We start from the raw sequence: 21,930 nt of genomic DNA on the forward strand, positions 1-21,930 counted from the left end.
TGTATTTGGGAGGTGGCTTGAGGAGTATTTTCGAAAGGTAGATCACCCCATTACCCAAATCTAGTTGCTTTGGTACTTATGCAGCAAAACAAGATTGGATGGTCCAGCAGCAAATTGCATAATGGCCAATAACATAAAAAGCACACTCATTGATATACATCCCTACAGTTAAAATGATCCGAATAATTTTATTGAAAGATTCCCCAGTGGTTTAGGGTTATATTACATCAAAAATAATAGAAAAGAACAAATGGGAAACAAGCAAGCACTTGCAGAGATCACTTCATTTTCCCCAGTATGCTCTTTGACTCACTATTTCCTCTTACTGTCCTCCTATAGATTTGCCAGATCCCTGCTGGGGTGACTGATCCATTACTTTGGACCCCCTCTTGGCACTGTCCAGCTGGATGTAAGGCATTTTATCCCATATTCTTTCTCCTTCTCTCCTTTCCACTCACCTTCCAAACTTTCTTTTATCTGCCCCAAGTCACCAGCTTTATTTATTACTTACACAATTTAAATTCCAGCCTTCTCTCCAATGGATATTCAAACAACTTGCATCATTCTTCTCTCCTCCATTTTATCATCACAACAACACTCTACAGTTAATTAGACCCCCATCCTTCTTGGCCTTTACTAACAGAATAAAAGGTTTGGAAGTTGATGATATTATTGTGGTTGCATATCTTGCCAGAACAACCTATTGTGGGCCGAGGGAACCCTGTTTGAAGGACAATGGTATCCCTACCCATCTCTGCCAACCCTTGGGGTGCAGAAGAGAAAGTTAGAGTAACACGATAGCCATATTTAAATATTTGAAGAGCAGTCATGTTGAAGATGGAGCAAGTTGGTTTTCTGCTATTCTAAGGATCAGGACAAGGAGTAATGGATTCAAGATACAGGAAAAAAGATTCCACCTAAACATTAGGAAGAACTTCCTGACTGTAAGGGTTGTTCAGCGGTGGAATATGCTGCCTTGGAGTGGGGAGAGTGGAGTTATTTAAACAGAGGCTGGATGGTCATCTGTCAAGGTGCTTTGATTGTGTATTCCTGCATGGCAGGAGGTTGGACTTAATGGCCTTTGTGGTCTCTTTTAATTCTATGATTCTATGACTCACATTGCTGCTCAGTTTCTATTTTCCTATTACACCCAAACTATCAGAAATAGAAATGGCATTGCAAATATGGGTTGAGTTGTGAATTAACTGTATGGCAACACAGTCAAGAAACCCACAGAATGAATGTTACTGGGTTCTTGCTTTCACCAAATGCTTTCAGAAACAAAAAGTCTGTAATCCCCATTTCGGAATGAAGCAAGACTATCCACACGATTATTTGCATGCTGTATTTTACAATTAAACTATGGTATAATTACAGATACAAGATGTGATGGCTCATTTCCATGTTGACATCTTTCCTCATATTTACTTGTCAAAGAACTTGGTTAGCTTTGCCTTCACAATCCAGTCAGTAACACTGAAACCCATAATCTGCAAGCAATGCCATTTATTAAGGTGCTGCTGCTCTTTTTTTACATATTTATGAACATCCTCTAGGACAACAGACTTTCACCATTTTCCTTTCATTATCATTTAAAGGGAAACACTAAAGCCGTTTCCGCACGGCCAATTAACGACGGCCTGGGGGTGGTAAAAACGCCGCCCCCAGGCCGCCGTTCGCACAGGCGCGCAGCGGCGACCTGGATGCGCTTCCCTCCCCCCAGGGCGGCCTCAGGCCGCCCTAAACAACAACCCTGAGGTCGGAGGGCAGCGTGGGCGGGGCTGCGACGCCCAGCAGGCGACGACAAGGACACCGTGAGTGGGGCGGGGAAGGGGGAAGCGGCGGCTCCATGCGGAGCCGCCTGCCGCCTGCCGGCCTCCGCTTCGCCCGTTCATGCGAACGGGCTTGCGCCCCCACGCCGCCCGCACTCTTGGCGGCGTGGGGGCGCAAGGAGGCCGTGCGGAAACGGCCTAAATATTACTTCTGTCAAGTTAAGCAACAAACTGTATGTTCCTTTGGCCTGCACATCTGCTGTCTGGTGACTGGCATTCCCCTGCTAGCATTAACACCTGTTTTGGCATTGATTTATGAGGAAAAAAATTGTAAAAAATATTTTCTGGAGATTACAATCTCTTTGATGTTATATTGTTGCTTAGAACTTGTCAAATAAGCTTATTTATTTGCTGCAAAAATATAATAGCACCAATGTTGGGAACACAGTTTCTGTAATCAACATTTATCCTCACAAAGCACATCCAAAAGCATGAGCTTTCATTTCCGCCATGTAGACTATTCAACATCATAGCTTAATGGCACTCAATGCTTACTCCTACACAATGGAAATCTAGGCATATTCACAATCTCTCCCTATCTCTTGCTCACCCTCTGGATTTTAGACAGTGCAAACAACCACATTATTCATAAATCATGAATCTACCCAATCCTCCCTCCCTCATGGGGCACATTTAGCATTTAATTTTTCAAATCTTCCAAAGTTGCAAAGTTTCTACCCTAAATCCAATTCTGCCCCAGTGATGTCACTGCCCCGAGTGTATTTTTTAAGATTCCAAATTTCTTTCCAAAACTCAGACTTTTATAAGGCTAATGAAAAGATCTGTCTTGTCGGCTCATGGTCCTGTGCCAACAGCAGCTCAAGGATGGTGTTTTTGCCATCCCTGGGTCACTGTATTTTGCCCATGCGGAAAGGGCCTAAGTGTCTGAGTATTGTGCCTGAACACTGTACTGAATATATAGGTTATTAGGTTTTTGAAAAACACTGTTTGGAAATGGAAAGGAATACCCAAAAATGTACTGAAGTTCTCTCACACATTTCTGTGCACCTACATACATGGACACATGAATTTACTAGCTCACAGATTACAAGTGTAATTTAGCCTGTGGTTGAACAGGCCTGCTTTGACCTGCAGGCCCTATTCCACCCAGCCCTCTCTTAGGGGTTGCCAACTTCTCTTGGAAGGGCCTTTTTCCCTATTTAGGGTAACTGCCGACACCACCTGACATTTCCAACTCTGAGGCTAGCCTTTGAGTTTCCTGCTTCCCATTTCCTGGGTACCACAGGGATGGTTCACAGCCTGGTGAGCTGCTGGAGGAATAACTGCTTCCCAATTACCAGCCTTCCCCTGGAGAACACTCCATTAAATGGAGGACAATCCATTTAAAATAGCAGTGGAGGCCTATGTGGTACAGAAAACTACTAACAGCATCCAACATTAAAAATATTTATTAAAAAGAAAATGTTTACAGGCATAATTTCAGCACAGCACCAGATTAAAGGATTCAAAAGAAATGAGGGATAAACACAATCCCTGTGTCCCTCTCTCTACATGCACACCCAATCAGTTATTAAAATAGGGTAGGTTCTTAAGCTTAGGATATTTCAGTTGCCTACAGATTCTCCATTACCTGGAAGAAATCCTTCAGTTCCTTGGATGAGCACTTGGTCAAAATGGCTGCCACTTTTAGAACTCAGGCACAAGCTCTGCCACCTTTAATGGTCCAGGCACAAACTCTCCCTCTCTGCTCCCAAGAGCTTTATCAATTCCCAGTCGCCACTCCCTTGACCTGGTCAGTCTGGAACAAGGACTCTTTTCCTGGTGGATCCAAGTATCCTATTCCTGATGTCCTTCTATCACTTTAAGATCTCCAAATCTGATATCTGCTTGGAGAAGGAGGGGGGGGTGCTTACTCAATCCCAAAGTCTCTCACTATCTGTATCAGCATCTCTAAAGTGTGGCTGGGCAGGGCTGGCAGTCTGCTCAGAGAAAAGAAAAATGTTTAAAATGTTCCCTTTGAACTTCAAAGAGAGGAGGAGGGAGCCATTTCTTCACATCGCCATTTTACAAGTCAAATTCAGAGATTCGTTTCTATTCATAGGTCTTCCAATGTGAATTAACAGATGAAAGTAGTCAAATTAATTTTGACTTAAGAACAATTAATTGGATGTTTCAATTAAGGTTCAATTTAAAATTGGTTAGTTCATTGATTACTTAACTAATCAAACACATTAAGATTTAATTTTATTTAAATATCTACTAAAGAAAAACATGTCCTATACCCTAAAAAAATTAAATAGATGTATTAATGAGCATTAAACAAATCCTATCTATATCTTACAAATCAATGAATCAACATTGACCTTCAAAATTTTGACTGGTAAATTTTAATGGCAAAAAATAGGAATTCATAATAATTGTGACACACACCATTCCTATGTTGCAATTAATACTTGGAAATTATTTGTGGAGTTTGTGTTGGAATAAGCGACTTCTGCATGCCTGGACACTGGGGGGTGCTGTGTATCTCACTCTAACTGTGATGTTGCCTCTCTTGTTTGCCCTCCTTGTCTGGGCCAGGAGACCACCCACTAACTTCCTTTCTTCCCCATGCTGGTTTCACTTCTGCTCTAGCCTTTGACCCGAGTGCATGGTCAATGGCAACCTGCTCAGTGGGGCCTTTCCCACTGTAGCATCTTCCCTTACCTGAACACACGTGATGGCGCATTAGTTGTGCCCACTTGTCGTAGGGAAAGTAATCTCTTTAGACTAGGGTTTCTTTCTATCTACCTTTTTCCTGGAACAAAGCTGTGAACTGAAGATGCTTGAATAAATGTAAGTCTTACCTTTTACATTTATCTCTTGGGAAGTTTCTATAAACTGCACTCACACACACTACTGGGCAGATCCATGACTCTAAACGAAATCTAACAGTTTGTACTGATATATATGGGATGGATCATCACTAAATTTTCTGCAAACAGAAAAAGTAAGGTAATATGGATGATTTGGCCACCTGGATCCATGCCATAGTGACATTGAGACTAGATCACTTTACATTGATTTCCCCTCAAAATCAATTCAGAAACTCCAGCAGGTGCAGTCAGGCCACAGCTTTATAAAAAGATGCCCAGAGCTAACCCTGGGCACTGTGCCCCCTCAAACACCCCATCCTTGAACTCCATGTGGAGATCAGGAGTGGGACCAGCTGGCCCACCCTGCCCCCAAGCTCCACATGGAGATGGGGGGGAGCATTTCATACTGACTTCAGCTCATCTGGGTCCAGCTTTAAACTGCAGGCTTCCAGCCGGATCAGACCGGATTCTGAGGCCAGGATCAGACTGAGCACTGGGGACTGACTGTCTCTAGTTTTATACTGTTGGCTCTGCCTCCCCCCCCCCCCCGCAAAAGCTCTACCTCTGACTTTAGCTTTATATTTTTTGCTCCAGTCCCCCTCCCTCTTGCTATGCCACTGGGTACAGAAAGCCGCAGCTCAGCTACTATTGGGAGTTAGATGAAGCATGCATATTTCCGTTATTCTATAGTCACTCCATTAGACTATCTGCAATCAGTTAGCGGGCTAAATTTAAAATTTTGGTTATCATATGCAAAACCTTTCATGGCCTTAGATTCTCATATATGAAAGACAGTCTCTCCTGGTGTTTAGTGTAACATAGGTTCATTGTATGGGACTGAAAATATGAAAATATGTTAATATACTTTGTTTCAGTTCTGTTTTCCAGATTTCTGGTTGGTTCTACACCCCAAATCCTTTTTCATTGTTTATTGAATGCCCCATCCTGTTGATTGTATTGACTCACTCTATGTAATCCACCTTGAATCCCAGTGAGAAAGACCAACTATAAGTAACCTAAATAAATAAATTTCTACCAATTCTCTCTTTCTGATGCAGTTCCCCAATTTTCCCCTCATGCAGTTCTGGAGGGTCCTTTGTCTCCCCAGGAGATGGATTTCAATGAGATCAGTGGGCTGCAGTGGGGGTGGAGGGAAGGTGTGAATGCTCCCTTCCATTGACAGTAGTGCCCTGCATGAGCAATAAAAAAAATTGTGTCTAATTTCAGACAAAAAAAAACCCTCTTGTTAAAAACTGTCTTTATTTGATTTTTATTTTATTTTGCTACAGGACACAATAAATCTAGCCATGCTATTTGAGAAGCATAATTTTACCAGACCTGGATACAAGTGATCTGGCCATAGCTCAGCTGTCTCAGCACATTCAAAAGAAAAGGCAGGAGCTACCTTGAAATATTAGTTTTAGATATCGGGGAAAGGTTATACTGTATCATAAAGGCTGCAGTCCTTATAAATCTGATTTTAAACAATAGCGCTGCTATAGCACATTTCCTTAGAGTTCAAAGTGCTTTACAGAACTTATCTCAATAATCCTTAAAGCAACACGGTAAATTGAATCTGTTTAATAATGGAGACTGGGGATGCAAGATAGCGACTTGCTAAGACCATCCAATGGATTCATAGTTGAACAGATTCTCAATGGGGATTTCCTAGCTCATAACTTAGGACTCTTTGTCACTATGTAAGAGCAACTCCCATTAAATATGTAATACTGATTCCATTATAATCTGCAAAGGATACAGAGGCTATAATTTTTACAGTGCTGTCTTAAGCAGTGTTATACCTTTATAAACTAAGCTTAATTTCAATTAACTTAAAGGGGTATATAATTCTGCTTATAATTACACTTGTAAGCAAACTTACCAGGGAGTATGTCTCATTGAATTCAAGGAGACTTATGTTTAAATAAATATATTCAAGGATTGTACTGCATAAAAAACCCAAACTATCCCAAAGAGATAGGCACTAGTGCCCTTCAACGGGATTACTAGGAGTGGAAATGAAAGTGCTTCAAAAAGGATCAATCAGTACAGCAATCAAAAATTGAAAATCAGTAGATAAAAGGGTTAGACTGTAAATTTTACAACAGCAATGTCTATCTATTGTATCTTTCTCCCACCCTTCCTCCAAGGTACTCACATACATAGTTCTTCTCTCCTTCATTTTATATTCACAACAACCTGTTGAGGTAGATTAGGCTGAGAGACAATAACTGGTGACCCTACAAATTATGTAAATAAAGAAAGATTTGAACTTGGGACTCCCTAGTGCTACTTCAGCACTGTAAGAACTATGGTCTGTTCTACAGCACACAAAAAATACATCTGGAGAATATCTTTTAAAAAAGGCGACTTCTTTTCACTCCACACACCCAAAATAAGATGTCCTGGGGACATCTTTAAAAAAGCAGACATCCTGGAAATCTTTCAGCAAATGGAGGCAGGGAGAATCCATTCAGCAGTTCACAAAATGTAGGGATTTAACTGAGGAGGAAACTGACCAGAGAGCTGAACGGTAAGGCAGGGAACATAAGATGCCTTCTGAGCTCATGAACTCTGCCCAGCCAGGCAATACACATCCTGGAGATGACTTGAAGGAGAAAAATCCTTCTTCTAGCATCTTCAAAATAAGATGGATTGGGCTGAAATAATGCATTCTGAGGATGTCTTGGGGGGAAAGCTGTTCAGAGTTCCTCCCCAAGATGCTTTTCCCCCCCGCTTCCTCAGGATGTCTTATGTGTGCTGTACAGAATGAGCCTATGTTACACTAAGCACCTTCTTTGAATCAATGTATGTTAATCAAGTAGAACTGATTGCTCCATCCCTATCTATTACAAAGACAGAAAAAATAAACATTGTCAAAGGTACAGAAAAGGCTAAAGGAATACAGAGTACATTCAAAGACAAAATTATGAATAATGAGAAAAAGAAGCATTGGTCATTAGGAAAATGAGAACAGATTGAAGCTTTTAATTAGCAAGCCTACTTGAACATGTAAATTCCAGAACAGTTCTGCTCTTACCCATCAGAAAGCTAGTGGGTGATATTAAAAGTGCTTTCTCATCAATACGTTTCTGATTATCTACACCCTTTTTTACATGGGCACCTAGGGAAAAATGACTTGCAGAAAATCTACCAATGGGGTTGCCAGCTTTGTAAAATATTTTGCTTTCTCTTGTTTGGATATCAAGTATACCAGAACATTCTTTCCAGAGTCTGCACTCATACTTTCCTACATAAACCTTCAACATTTTAATACTAAACTTTAATTTCTTTGAGCAGATACTCATTTTAAGCTAATTTTAATGGTCTGTCAGCCATAATTACATGAATAGGGGTCTCTCTGAAGAAAGACTTTGGCTTTGATACCATGTGCCTGGAAAAATCACAAGGAATTAATTATAAGACTTTAATAACAATGCTCAACATCTGTTACATGTATAGGATTATAGTGAAAAAAACTATATCTCACTGTTTTAAAACAGAAGTACATTTTCTAAAAAATATTAATACCTTAAAATAATGAATAGCAATCCTCCCAAAATAAATATATGCTTTAAAAATTACCTTAACCATCAAGACTGAGGAAAGTGTTTTGCCTCCAATCCTAATTTTCCTCTAATGCTAATCCCAACCCTCCCCTCAAATCTACCAATGGGATTGCCAACTCTGGTTTGGGAAATGATAATCCTTCCAGGTCAGATGGCAGGATGTGATCACTACCGCAAGGAGTGCAGCTGCCTTCCCTAGGCCATAGGGCAGAGGCACACTGGTGTTTACCTTTGATGCTAACCTGCTGAATTTTGCTGAAACTTCCATTATATGGTATTCTAAAGTAACCCTGTTTCAGATTGATTTTCTTGGGGAAGAAAACTTCAGAACCCTAGAATTCTTCAATTTAATTAAAAAAACAACAACTTCTGAGCTCAGTATTTTATTTCCAGCTTGACTACTACAATTCACATTCCTAGCAGAAAACAAATTCTTTAAGCTACAGAAAAAGGAGGAAAATTGTACTAGTTATAAAGCATGACCATCATTTCACACAATTAGGTTTCATGCTGCACTTGATAATGTCTGTGAAGGAACCAAATGGGGAAGACGCCATAGTTACTTCCCATTACTATATCCTTCACTGGGTACATTGATAGGTAGAATATAACTATACTATCTGTCCATCCAGTGTGGTTCCCAGTGCCCAAACATTCCCAGTGTGACATACTCATCAACCATGCAGAAACAGCTCTCAAGAGATAATGTCCTTAAACTGAACAAAAGCTCACATTAGTGATTTTTGTACATTGTCCAAGCACCTACTTGTCTACTGCAGAATGCTGTCAGAAAATATAGGGAATGTAAGAAAAGAGGTTTCATGTTTGAAAACAAAATGCAACCTTTGGTTGGTAAAAGTTGTTTTTTCCAGCTAAATCATTAAATGAAAAAAGAAATACAAGTACTCACTGATTTGATTTGTAGATGAGCTATAAAAGGCATTGACTGTAGTGGGACTAGTAAACCACCTGTTGGAATAGTAACAATGTCATTAAATCCTGCGAGTTGATTAACTGTACAAAAATAATGAGTGAATTATGTTATACAAAACCATAACTGGAAATGCTCAGTCTCATATATTAGCTACCCTTGCTAGCTAATGCAAATCCTCAGGGCGGGTATCAGAGGCATGGGGAGAACATGGGGAGGCTCATAGGAGTTGATTTTTAGTCCAGAATCATTTATAGGTCAATGCTGGTAGTCTGAATTGCATCTGTAAACAAACTGGCAATTAATGCAATTGGTCCAAATTGGAGTAATATACTTTTTTGCATTGGTCTGCATTAGGCTTAGTCAATACGCTAGAAATTTGGTAAAATTCGGATTCAGATCTGGATTTATTCGGGCGTACAATTATCTGTATGCCCAAATAAGACAAATAACAATTTCAAATTTACCCAATTATTCGGGTATACCCAAAAAATGCTCAGTCTCATATATTAGCTACCCTTGCTAGCTAATGCAAGGGTAGCCCTTCGGGGAAGAGGCGGCCTATAAATCTAAAATATAAATAAATAAATAAATAAATAAATAAATAAATATTCGGTTCCGTCTGATTTGTTCTTTTTTGTGTTTTTTCACGTTTTGGCCTGCAGGGGGCACATTTTTAAAGCTAGCAGCACCAAAATTTTAGGGCATCATCTGGAGACTTTCCGGTGAAGTTTGGTTCAGGGAGTCCAAAGTTAAGGACCCCCAAGACCCTGAAATTTTGGTGTCACTAACTCTACAAATGCGCCCCTGATAGGCACCCCAAGAAATTGTGCAAGATTCTCTGCTATGCAGTGCCTTGGCACTATTGTACCCAATGGGGAATTTCTGTGCAGGTTGCACAGTTTTTAAGGTAGAGGCACCAGACTGTCAAGGTGGCTCCAGGAGGCTTTCCTGGTAATAGCATGCTGGCCTGGTGAACTGCTTCTGCGGGTTCAATTTTATGGGACCCCATAAGGCTTATTTTGTTTTCCCTGCTCCTACACATGAAGCTTGATGGCTGAGTTCTCTCAGAACTCTCTCAACCTGCCCCTCCCCACTGCCCCCCAGAAGCAAAGTTCACCAAGCCTGGGTGAGGGCCTCCTGGAGCCACCTTGAAAGTCTGGTGCCTCTATCTTTAAAAATGTGCAGACTTCTGTTATGACCAGCTGGCTCCGCGCTGGCAATTTGGAGGGAGGACTTGGGGGGGGGGGTTGTTCTGGGTAGGGGTGTCTAGTTTCCTGCAGGGCTGCTGATGTGAGTCTCCTGAAAGGAACCAGCTAACTTTGCTAAAGTTTGGATGGCTGGGCACTTGTTCTGGGGGCATGAGGTTCACCTTCAACTGGGTGCCCACAGCATTTGCCCCTCCCAAGCAAACTTTAGCAAAGTTGGCTGGTTTCTTTTAGGAGACTCACACCAGCAGCCCTACAGGAAATTAGACACCCCTACCCAGAACACCCCCCAGTGCCATCCCCAAGTCTCCAGCACAGAGCCAACTGGGCATAACAGCAATCCCCATTGAAGTCTATGGTGGGAAAAGTTAATTAATTTTTCCCACCATAGAACTTGATGAAGAACCTGGCAGATTCTGTGTTCGGCGGTGGCTCCATTGTACCCAATGGGGAATTTCTGTGAGGGCTGCACATTTTTTAAGATAGAGGCACCAGACTTTGCAGTGCTGCCTGCCTTTCACTGGGTGCCAATCATTTCTTTCTGACTGTGCCCTCTTTATTACTACCTGCTTCTGGGAGGCAAAAAAATGCCTACTCCTATCCATTCTGCATTTTCCGCTGAAAACTGTGACATTTTTCTACCTGTAGGAGATTTGGCAAGGCAGATTCCTTAGGTGCAGGGTATCATCCCTGAAAATATCATCCAAATTGGATGGAAAACAAACAAGAAAAATGCTAACCACCTAACTGTACGTTTCCCATTGAAACTAATGGAAGGGAAAGAATGAAAACTAAAATAACTTTTGAAAGCAAACATTATCCCTAAAAGTTTTAGAATATCAAACTTAATGCAAGGCACCCTTTTTTTACTTTGAGAGATATGCTGAGACATTATATGCAGAGCCCCAACCATCTCCCAAATTGCATCTCAATGATTCTTTGCTGTAAATTAGCATTAAAATACATTAGTTTAATAGTATGCTTAATGTTTTTTGTTGACATTTGCTACTTTTTTCCCAATGTTTTAAAAAAAATTTCTGTATGTTCTTGTGATAAACAAGAACACTGAGGATTATTCAATAAAAATATAAAAAGAATAATATACATATTTTAAACATTCAACATTTTTGACTGAAAAATGTTGATTCTTCCCATGGAATTTATTAGGAGAAGCATTACCTCTTCCTTTTTTCCTTTCCCCACCCCAAAAAAGGATTTCTAATGAAATTATATGATAGCAAATATATTTTTCTAAGATAATACAAGCCAGAAGATGACTGACATCTATACTGAGGAGTCAGGAGAAAACATTTAGCAGGGTTGACTGCATTCCAATTTCAGAGTCATTTATGGCAGCAGGCAAATAAACTAATTTGAAATGCAGCAGAGAGGCCACTTACTGAGAGGTGCCCTTATGCAGGACAAACTGAATGACTTTTGCAGTGACCTGCAGGGACACAGTTGAGACAATGGACATTTTTATTGGAAATTTAAAAGGCCATTGCATATTTCAAGTTTGCACCATGGTCTCCAACTTTTGACTTTTATGTTTTTATTCATAAATATGCCGACCGTTTCAAAGCTCTTTCAGCCCAAGTTTTAACACTTGAGGTTTTCACCAAATTTAACTAAAAGATATCAAAGCTGTCCATAAAGACAGTCCTCAATACTTAATTTACTAACCAATAAAATATTCAAGTGAATAGAAAATTTGTTTAAAAATGACAATTAATTCTTTTGTTCCATTTTTTTAACCTGTATGTAGTTTGTCTTGTAAGAACCCTAAATGGTTCTGGGTGCATTAATGCTACTTGGCCAATAGGAAAGTACTAGAGGCAAAGATTGCTAAGCCTCTCTCTAGTTATCCCAGTTTTTGTTAAGAAACATTACCCATGTTTCTGAATTCTACTTGCTCTAAATATTCCCAAATTCATAATATTAGAAAAATGCCTGATCTTTTAAATAACACAGGGTTCAAACCACTGAGAGAAACCCATGTTCATTATGAGAATCAGTGTAAAACATATAATCTTAAATTACTTGCAGTTTTACAAGTTACAAGTGATTTCCATTAAGGACAGAAGCAAAAATAAGCTGTTATGGGCCAGTATGCTGTACCGGGAAAAAAGTGTCCAAAGTATAGGCTGAGAAGAAGCTTGATGGTGGGGCAGCTTTTTGTGATATTGAGGCCCTTGGCAAAAATCAAGGAGGAGCCCCCCAAATAACTGCCAGTTTCCCACTGCTCCAATTAAAATCATGCAAGGGGTGGCCGTACTCCTATGTGAGGTGAGTAGGAGCCACCACTGTCACAAGAAGCCAGCTAGTCAAGCCCAAGATGGAGCAAATGGCAGCAGAGTCCTGGTCCTCCTCTTCTTTTCGTCTCTCCCTAAGCCTGGGGCCTCAGTTTTTGTGTATATTTCCAGCTCGGGAATTCCAGAATGCACACTCCTACCAGGGACTACTGTTTAGGAATAACTAGGTGACTCCCTAAAGGCTAATAACATTTTGTTGCAGCATCAGTTTTCTTGGACTAGAACTCATATCTCCAGGTAGCAAAGAATATTTTTCTTTAGGTTCCTTGACTCTCTGCTCTCATCTCCCTTACTAAATTTAATGGGATTTACATCATATGTGACTGCAGCTTTATATTGTTTAGATAATTTGTCAGAATTTTTCCTTCTTGCTAAGAGTTTCAAGGTTGACTTCTCAGTACATTGATTCTTCATGTTGTTTGTTCTCAGTGACTGATTTCTATCTGTGGAAAAGGTATGAGTTTGTAAAGTTACACTCAGCTGGGTTGCTGTAGGTGGAAGAGGCAACAGTATTGTGGCCTCTGATGTTCTACAAAGTCCATGCTGACTTTCAGTGCAACATCATCTGAAATGTTTCTATAGCACTGGTAGGAGTTAGTACAAGGTTCGTTCAGACTTCTATTACAATATTAAAGTTTTATTGTACATTATTGGTAATAACTTTAGGTACAGAAGACTTGGACAGTATTCCATTATGTCAATAAGAGAGGGGGAAGGGAGACTGCAATAATACTGATCAAGTTTTCATTACTTTGGCCCTAAATGGAAACTAAACATGTACACTCAGTGCATGTGATGAGCAAACACCTATGTTAAACTGCATGTAGGTGTATGGGAAACCTTATAGCACTCAAAATTCCCTACCACATATACATTATAAAAATTGTGTGTCATATACTGAAGTGTCTTTTAGGAGAAGAAACCATCTAATACCAATATCTTTCAGAGACGTATGCTAAAGCTTTTACCATTTTCTGATTTCAAAACATTGTCAAATTCTCATTTTTCATGCTTGCTTTCCTGCATAATTAGGACTGGAAAACATCCCAGAATAATTTTGCATGGACAGATTTTTAAACATAGATTGCAGACAAATTATGTTAAATTTCCAGTTTGGCACAGCCCAAGCAGCTAACATAAAAGATTTATTTGTGCAGCCACAGTTAGATGGATATATTTTCAGTATTATACTGCAGGATTATAAATCAGGTCTTCAAAATATTTTATGAAAGGAAATTCTTTGGCACTAAATTCAAAATTAGACAATAGTTCAATAGACCAACTATGTTCATTGTTGTTCTTCCATATGTATGTTTGTAAGATATATCAGTTCCTTTATGATACTAATGTCATCACATACAAGGTTCTCATTGTGTCAGGTACTCTAAAATACAGCTGGGCAACTTACTTCAATAAGTTTAATGTATGAGAAAGTATTATAAGACTCCTGTCATCCATTTTAGATATGAAGGTTGGAACACATTCTTCTCATAGTTTCCTGTGTGTCTTGTTTCCATGTTGAACGATAATCAGTAATGAACTCTTTCCTATGTTCACACTCAAGAAGAGTAATGGCCGTCTCACACCAACAGCTCCAATATATTATAGCTCACTTCAACAAGAATTAGTGATGCCACAATAATTGCAACAGGAAGGACTTTGTTTATTTAATGTTGAAAATAACTTACAATTCTAATTCAAAAGAAGCGTGGAGCAGGTTGCTTTCATCGCTCCCATATCTGAGGCTTTCGATAGTTACTAGGTTGTGAAGCCTGCACTTATGTGTTCCTGTTTCATTAACAACCCCTCATTTAAGGGCCAACCCCTTCCCTTACAGTTCACAGTGCCTTTGCTAAGGGTTCAAATGGAATAAATTATGACAGTTTAACTTGCCTAGAGCATGAAGATACCTGACACTCAATGCTGTATGTACAATGTTTGCTACATTCCCAGTGCCTGCTGGTCCACAAATATCAGACTCATAAATATGAAGACAGGCTAGGGGCAGGTGGCATTAAGTAGCTCCTGAAGGAGGGAATAAATGAGATAAGCTGAATTACATTTACCCCCTCATGCTGGGTAAAGGAATAATTCCCTTCATTTTAAAATATTCAATTGATGGGAACAGATTCACAGCAGACAGCCCTAAAGTTGTATATTTCAGGGATTACCAGCTAATTAATTTCACCTTAGGTGTTATTTTCCATCATACTAAGAACCTTTCCAAGGATATATTAGTGCAGCTAATAGCTACTTCCAAGAGTGTTTATCTCCTTTTTGTCAAAGAAAAAAATCTAAAAACTGGTGATGAGCTAAAAATAAAGTGTTTTGCTGATCTATAATAAAAAGTATCTCAAAATGATTCCTTTGAGGCTGAATTTTACAGTTTCGGCATACATCTGCAACATTACTGCTACCATTGCTAAGGTTCCTGAATAGGGTAACATATAAGTTGGAGAGAAAAATGCTCAATTTAGAATTTTCTCATGCAGCAGAGGGCATTTTGTTTGCTGCTGGAGACTTCCCCTTTCATCTGTAAGCATTAGCCAGTGCCCATCTACTGAGAAGATAGAAGACGCTTCATCACATCCAGCATTTATCATTGATTTGGTAGTGAACTAACAGTGGCACAACCAACCCCTGATGATAGGTGTGTGTTGCACCTGAGGGGTGATTAATCCAAACAGTAGCTTTTTGGCACTCCATAAGATCTAGCTCACTATATTGTAGGCAAGATCTAGAACCCTTTTTGATGGAAGAGTATTCAGAGAATTTCATGTCAGTGGCTTAGAAGTTGGACTCTGGGCAGCCCCATACAAACAGTGGGGCACCCAGACACAGTGCCGTGACTGCACTGGCCCACCACTCCCAAGGGGGCTTTCTGGCAGTGTGGGGAGGCTAAAAACACAAGCAAGCCTCCCTGCCACCAGAAAGCTCCCATTGGGGTTAATGGACTTACACCACCGAAAAGGTGGCATAAGTCTGAAGTTCCAGCCACTGGCACAATGGGGGCAATGGATGGGAAGAAGCCAACTAGCATCAGCTCTTCCCCCAGCCATGCCCCTGAACCACCCCTACTATGCCAGTCATGGTGGCAAGGGTGCATGGGTGCTGGCACAGTGTTCAGCACCATGTCCCACTTCCAGAGATAGCCACAGAGGCCATGTGCAGGTGGATTCCTGCCTCTGTTTGGGCAAGTGCCCTGGGGAGGGCAAATCCACTGGCACAGTCCCACACCACTCTTAATGGTGGATTTGCTCCCTACACACACACACTTGGATGGGGCCAGAAGTAAACTACATAGAGAATATTATACTACTTAAAACAAAGGTGTTCATCAATGGAACAGCTGGTTATAACCTAGGAATCAACATTAAATAATCAATTTTCATCTTGTGCCGCAATATTTTGTGGCACAAAATTAATTATGAAAGGCTTGAAACTACCCAGCACTTTGCCATGTCACAGAAATGCTCTGTTAGAATCAAGGATTCATGCAAGTCCAACTCACATTACTCACAACATCTAGCTCTTCTCTGGTGAAACCACATACTGTTGGAGACTGGCCAAAGCCTGATTACCATTTAAAAGCATCATAACATACTTTTAAAAAGACTTTTGCTGAACAGGCTGAGCTCAGTAAGATATTTGTCAATAAGATATTTGACGGAGCAAATGGGCATTCAACTTATGCATGACTATTTTTTAACTTTAAAAGAAAATTTTATTTCTTAAATGCACAACTCTGCTATGCATAGAAATTAGTTTCTTTTTATGAAAAATTAATTAATTAATTATTTTCTATCCAATTCTAAATTGCTTCAGCTATCAAGACAAACTCCAATTAAAGTCGGGCTGGTGGGTATTACAAAAACGTTGCATCCTGGTCAAGTCAGAATTAGTCACCTCGAAGTCCCTTTGATTTCAAGGGCAGAATTTCAGCACTTGCTTAACCTTTCCACTGAAATCGATGGAGTTAAAAAGTGCTACACTTTGGCTGGATGGTGATGCTCACTGAATGCTGTGAGTTGAGACACCAGGTTGAGTCTTCCCTAATACTTTTCTTGCCTACTAGTACTCACTCTGTTTTCGGAACTTCTTTTCTCAGCCAGTAGAAATCAGACTGTGCTGCATGCTTGTAAGTCTGAAGTACATTGCCAAAATAGTCAGCTTCTGAAAACTTCATCTGGGAACAGAATGTAAAAGTCACAGTCAAAAAGAAAAAATTAAAAATATAATGCAAAAAAGCAAGAAGAAAAAGAAGAAAACATTTTAATTTTGTCTTTGAATTAGTACACACATTCCAGATTTTCCAGACAGTTAACATGCAGTTCCCAAGTCATCGCCTTTTTAATAACAATGGCAAATGGCAATTATTGGAATAATGATTCCATGATAGGAATCTGTTTGATTCAAACATCATTTTCATTAAAATATTTGTAGTCTATTCTTCTGATCTGTGTAGGATCCTCAAGATGTAACTTGGAGGAAACTTAGAAGTGTAAAACAATAAAAACAGTACTAAATGATGGAATAACAAAAACAATGAGGCCAGCCAAATAAATGTTATCAGAAAAAAAATTACAACATTCACTGATCAACAAGCAAAGCATGCCACAGTTTTTACACCACTGCAAAGTGCAGTGGGGGAATGGTAGGGCATTCTCGAGCTTGAGTGCATTTTCTCTAGTGACCACCCACCACATCTGTAACACTAGGGAACACAAATAAAGGGTTCTGTCGCTTTTTTAAACCTTCAAAATAATTATTCTGGTCCAGTTGAAACCATTTTACTGAGCTTAGTGACCCCCCAAAATAGATGGTTGGAATCAGTAACTTTTCTTCATTAAACACCATATCTGGCATGCTGGAAATTTTTTGAAATAGTTATTCTACACATCCTTCCTGTAGTTAGATATCTATAACATGACACACTATTCAGCCACTATTCATGACACAATTTTTATGCCAGGTAATAAATAAAAACCAGAAATGCATGGGCTGTTACACAGTAAATCCCAGCTTAGGGCATGCATACACAAAGAGTTAATTCCAACAATTGACACTAAGCCAAAGCATGCATTTAAACATGAGAGGTTTACAAGCTATCCTCAAAATAATAAATTGATTTTCCCCTGGACTTTTAATGCTCAAAGCAGCTACATGTTTATTTATTTATTTTCAAATTATACCCTTGGAGGGTCAATAAATATTTTATTGCATTGCAGAGACATTTACAAAACTCAACTGCTGACACTGTAAGCGGTTCAGGAACTAGTAATTGGATCTAGGTCACTGGTTCAAACTCAGAGCTTGTTATCAGGAACTGTAAATCATTAATACCTAATTGCTGCTAGTGACTTGTCCGGAAATAATATTGAGCAGTTGATTCTTTCCAGAGTGCCAAAGATCACTTGCAATGTTCCTCACCTATCCCCAGCTTAATGATAAGCTTTCACTTTGGCATAGAAGACAAAAACTACAACTCTTTTAACAATTTTTTAGACCTGAGAAATCCATATGAACTTGTTAGTGTGCTGAAGAAAAAGGTGATCTTGGGCTGTTTCTGCACAGCCAGAGCAGCGGGGCTGCATCTGCATGATTCATGCCGATGCAAGCCCAAGGGCTATTCGCACAAATGGCCTCGCTGGACACGCAGCTGGCGGAGAAGGGTCCGCACGGCTGCGCAGCCCTCCAAATGCCTCCTTACCTTCTCTTGGCTTTCATCTCTCTGTGGAGGCCATGGGACACGCCCCCATGGCCAGAGTGACGACTGCAGGGATGGAGGGACGAAAGCCAGGAGGAGGTAAGGAGATGTTTGAAGATGGTGCAGGAAAAATGCTGCCTTCCACCCACTGCCGTTAGCACAACAGCGGGTGGAAGATGCCACTTTTGAAAAACCTCACGTTGATTGAGGTTCAAAAGCAGCATTTTCACCCTGCTTGAGGGGGGTGAGGATGGTGCTGCTGCAATGCAGCAGCGGCAGCTGTACGAACAGCATCCCAGGGACAGTGTTTTTACTGTTCCTAGGGCGCTATTTTCTGCCCCTGTGGAAACAGCCTTGCAGTTATTTAGTCTAGCAAATAATATACTGCATTACAAGCTTATATAACAGTGGTGGTGAACCTATGGCACGCGTGCCAGAGCCCTCTTTTTGGGCACGCGTGCCATCCCCCTAGTTTGGGCACTTGGCAGTGGCATAGCAACAAGGGGGAAAAGGGTGCATGATGCACTGGGTGTACGCCCCTGTGGGGGCATGGTGAGGGCGTTCCAGGGGCATGGTGGGGGTGTTTCAGGGAACTCTGGGAATTCTGGGGGCATTCCAGGGCAAGATGGGGGCAAACAGGGGCATGGCAGGGACACAGGGTGTGCATGTGTCCCAGGTGCAGTTTCCCTTGCTCCACCTCTGGCACTCGGTCTCTGAAAGGTTCGCCATCACTGTTATATAACAATACATCAGATAATATTTTTTCATTATGTAAAACAATACTGTAACACTAAAGACATCTTCAGATTTTTAAGCCTGATTAATAGCTCCCACTTCCTTTAAATCCTTTCCTCCCATATCTTCTTCGCAATTTAAATCTGGGTGGGAGAGACAGGCGTAAGTGCTATCCTAACCCCAGATACCTTGTCTCACGTTCACTTTAAAGGTCAACACCAGCCCTTTGGATCTGGAAACTAATTGGTAGGTCAATGCTATTCATTTAAAAAAAACCTGGAGTTCTATTGTTCACATGGCATGTTTGTGATAATATTAATCTTCACTTGCTGATATACTGGAACCATTTCAAACCTTTGTTAGAGCACAGTACAGCATGTGTAACTGAGGCCAGACCTGCAAATTTCAGGAATAGCTGCAGTTGGTAACCAGACTTTATAATCTCCTGTATCCTGAAAAGTCTCTCTAAGACAGACATTAGTCAATATATCAATCCCCATCCCATCCTACTGAATGCAAAATTACCAATCATCTAGCAGAAAGTTTCCCATAATGTTACTGTTTTACAGGGGAATGGCAAAATCCCAGGACGGGGTCTTCTGATAATCTCTGTGATCATATGAAATGACTTTTTGTTACTCTGGCAGACTGGAAACTAGACAGAAAAATTTGTTCTGCAACTTTCTGCAGTTGTTTTAGATTAACATCTAAGCATTCACAAAGTGCAAATCCAGCATTTACTTTGCTAAGTTATCACTTCACAACACATGTAAGTATTAAAAAGCATTGGAGACAAGATGGAATCTCCATGGTACTCTTAAAGACCAAGGAGCTCAAGAATAGTCTCCCACCAGCACACCAGTTTACCAAACGAAACTTCCTGAATTCATCCCCACCAATTAGTCCAGAAGGAAACTATAATTGATGGTATCAAAGCTGCTGAAAGATTGAAAGAAATAATTGTAATGTACTTCTTCTGTTAAACTTTCTGGTGAAAGTCATCAGTCAGGGCAATGAAGGAAATTTCAGTTGTCATAACTCAACCAAAAGCCAGACTGTGCAAGGTCTTCATAATCTCTTTTATCCAGAAAATCTGGAATTGAACTGCCACTCTCCAAGAAGGACAAATTTGAAAATGGAGAGAAATTATTCAAATTTTGAGGTCCAAAAATTGCTTCTTTAACAACAGCCTGATAACAGATTTATTTGAAACTTTTGGGAAAGACCCCTCTTGCAATGATGTATTAATTATGCAGCCTAATCAACATCTGAAGTCATGATTAAGTACCCATGAAGGGCAAGAAACCTAAGTGGTGGCCCTCACTTCTCCACAGATCTTCTTTGTATCCCTCCCACAAAAACCCTGTGTATCACAGAAAGTGTTCCTTCAGAAGCCTCAGGAACATCATCAGAAACAATATTTAAATAGAATCTAGGTCAAATCAAGCAATTTTATCCACGAAGTGTCTAACAAATTGATCACAGAAAGTTGTGAAGGGTTGAGGACCAGAATGTAATAGGCTCTAAACCACTACAAAGAGGAGAACATATAAAGTAAGCAAAAAAGTAAGATTCCTTCACTGCCATTATTGCTAAGCAACAGATTGAAGAAGACCTCTAAAGCCATGTTTGGTAAATTCCAGCATAAGTCATTTAGCTACTCGTGCTATTTCAAAAAGATTTCAAAGCTCATGGCCACTCTACCTAGAGCTGGTATGCAAACATTCCCTCATAGTTCTCCATCAGAGACCTACTTGGTCCCCCAGTTCTTTCCAGTCCCAGATTCATCCCCTGTTGTCTTTACTGTTGATTAAAATGCTTTCCTGTTTTCTTCTGAATACTTCTTAAGAAAATTGTCACAAATGTCTGCTAAAATATGTCTAATTATGTATTGTCTAATTATGTATTGTGGAATTATGTATTGGTAGCCATGGGTAGCCCTCTTAGCCCTGTAATAGCTAATTTTTATATGGAACATTTTGAGAACAGCACCAAAAAAGCCCACCATATGGTTCCGTTATGTGGATGACACATTCACCATTTGGAGCCACAGAGAAGAAGAACTAAACAACTAAACAAGGTCCTGGACCATATCAACAAGATCCACCCAAACATCCAATTTACTATGGAGAAAGAAAATGGAGGAAAACTGCCATTTTTAGATGTTTTAGTCATCCGCAAACCAAACCAGCAATTGGGACACACAGTTTACAGAAAACCTACTCACACAGACAGATATCTACACAAAAACTCCAATCACCATCCAGGGCAAAAAAGGAGCACCATAAAAACTTTGGTACATCGCGCAAACAGAATCTGTGAACCTCACCTCCTACAAGATGAATTGAATCACCTAAACAGGGCTCTACAGGCTAATGGTTACTCTAATACAGAAATCAGAAGGGCTGCAAGACCAAGAACAAGCCACATGAACAAAGATAAAGAGCCATCTAGAGGGAAGGTGTTCTTACCATACATCAAGGGAACCACTGATCGCATAGGAAAACTGATGAAGAAGCACAACCTACAAACAATCTACAGACCCACTAAGAAAATTCAACAGATGCTACGTTCAGCAAAGGATAAGAGGGATCCTTTAGCTACTGCAGGAGTCTATCGCATACCATGCAGCTGTGGACAAGTCTACATAGGAACCACTCAAACGCTTGAAAGCGCACAGACACGTATCCAAAAGAACACGAAAGGCACTGCAGACTATTTCAGCCAGAAAAATCAGCAATAGCAGAACACATGATAAACCAACCTGGACATAGAATATTATTTGAAAAAACAGAAATTCTGGACCACTCTGAAAGCCAC

General features: G+C 40.2%; 1 protein-coding gene across 1 annotated transcript in view; it reads right to left on the bottom strand.

Moving 5' to 3' along the window:
• PHEX (phosphate regulating endopeptidase homolog X-linked) overlaps positions 1 to 21,930 on the bottom strand; it is a 125,212-nt gene that overhangs the window by 26,711 nt on the left and 76,571 nt on the right. The window contains exons 14-15 of the mRNA XM_048494927.1: positions 16,751 to 16,854; positions 9,128 to 9,186 (exon numbers count right to left, since the gene is read on the bottom strand). Of these exons, the coding sequence (XP_048350884.1) occupies positions 9,128 to 9,186; positions 16,751 to 16,854 (163 nt within the window). The remainder of the gene's footprint in view (positions 1 to 9,127; positions 9,187 to 16,750; positions 16,855 to 21,930) is intronic.

The sequence above is a fragment of the Sphaerodactylus townsendi genome, linkage group LG04 (assembly GCF_021028975.2).
Source record: "Sphaerodactylus townsendi isolate TG3544 linkage group LG04, MPM_Stown_v2.3, whole genome shotgun sequence".
Classification (NCBI taxonomy): Eukaryota; Metazoa; Chordata; class Lepidosauria; order Squamata; family Sphaerodactylidae; genus Sphaerodactylus; species Sphaerodactylus townsendi.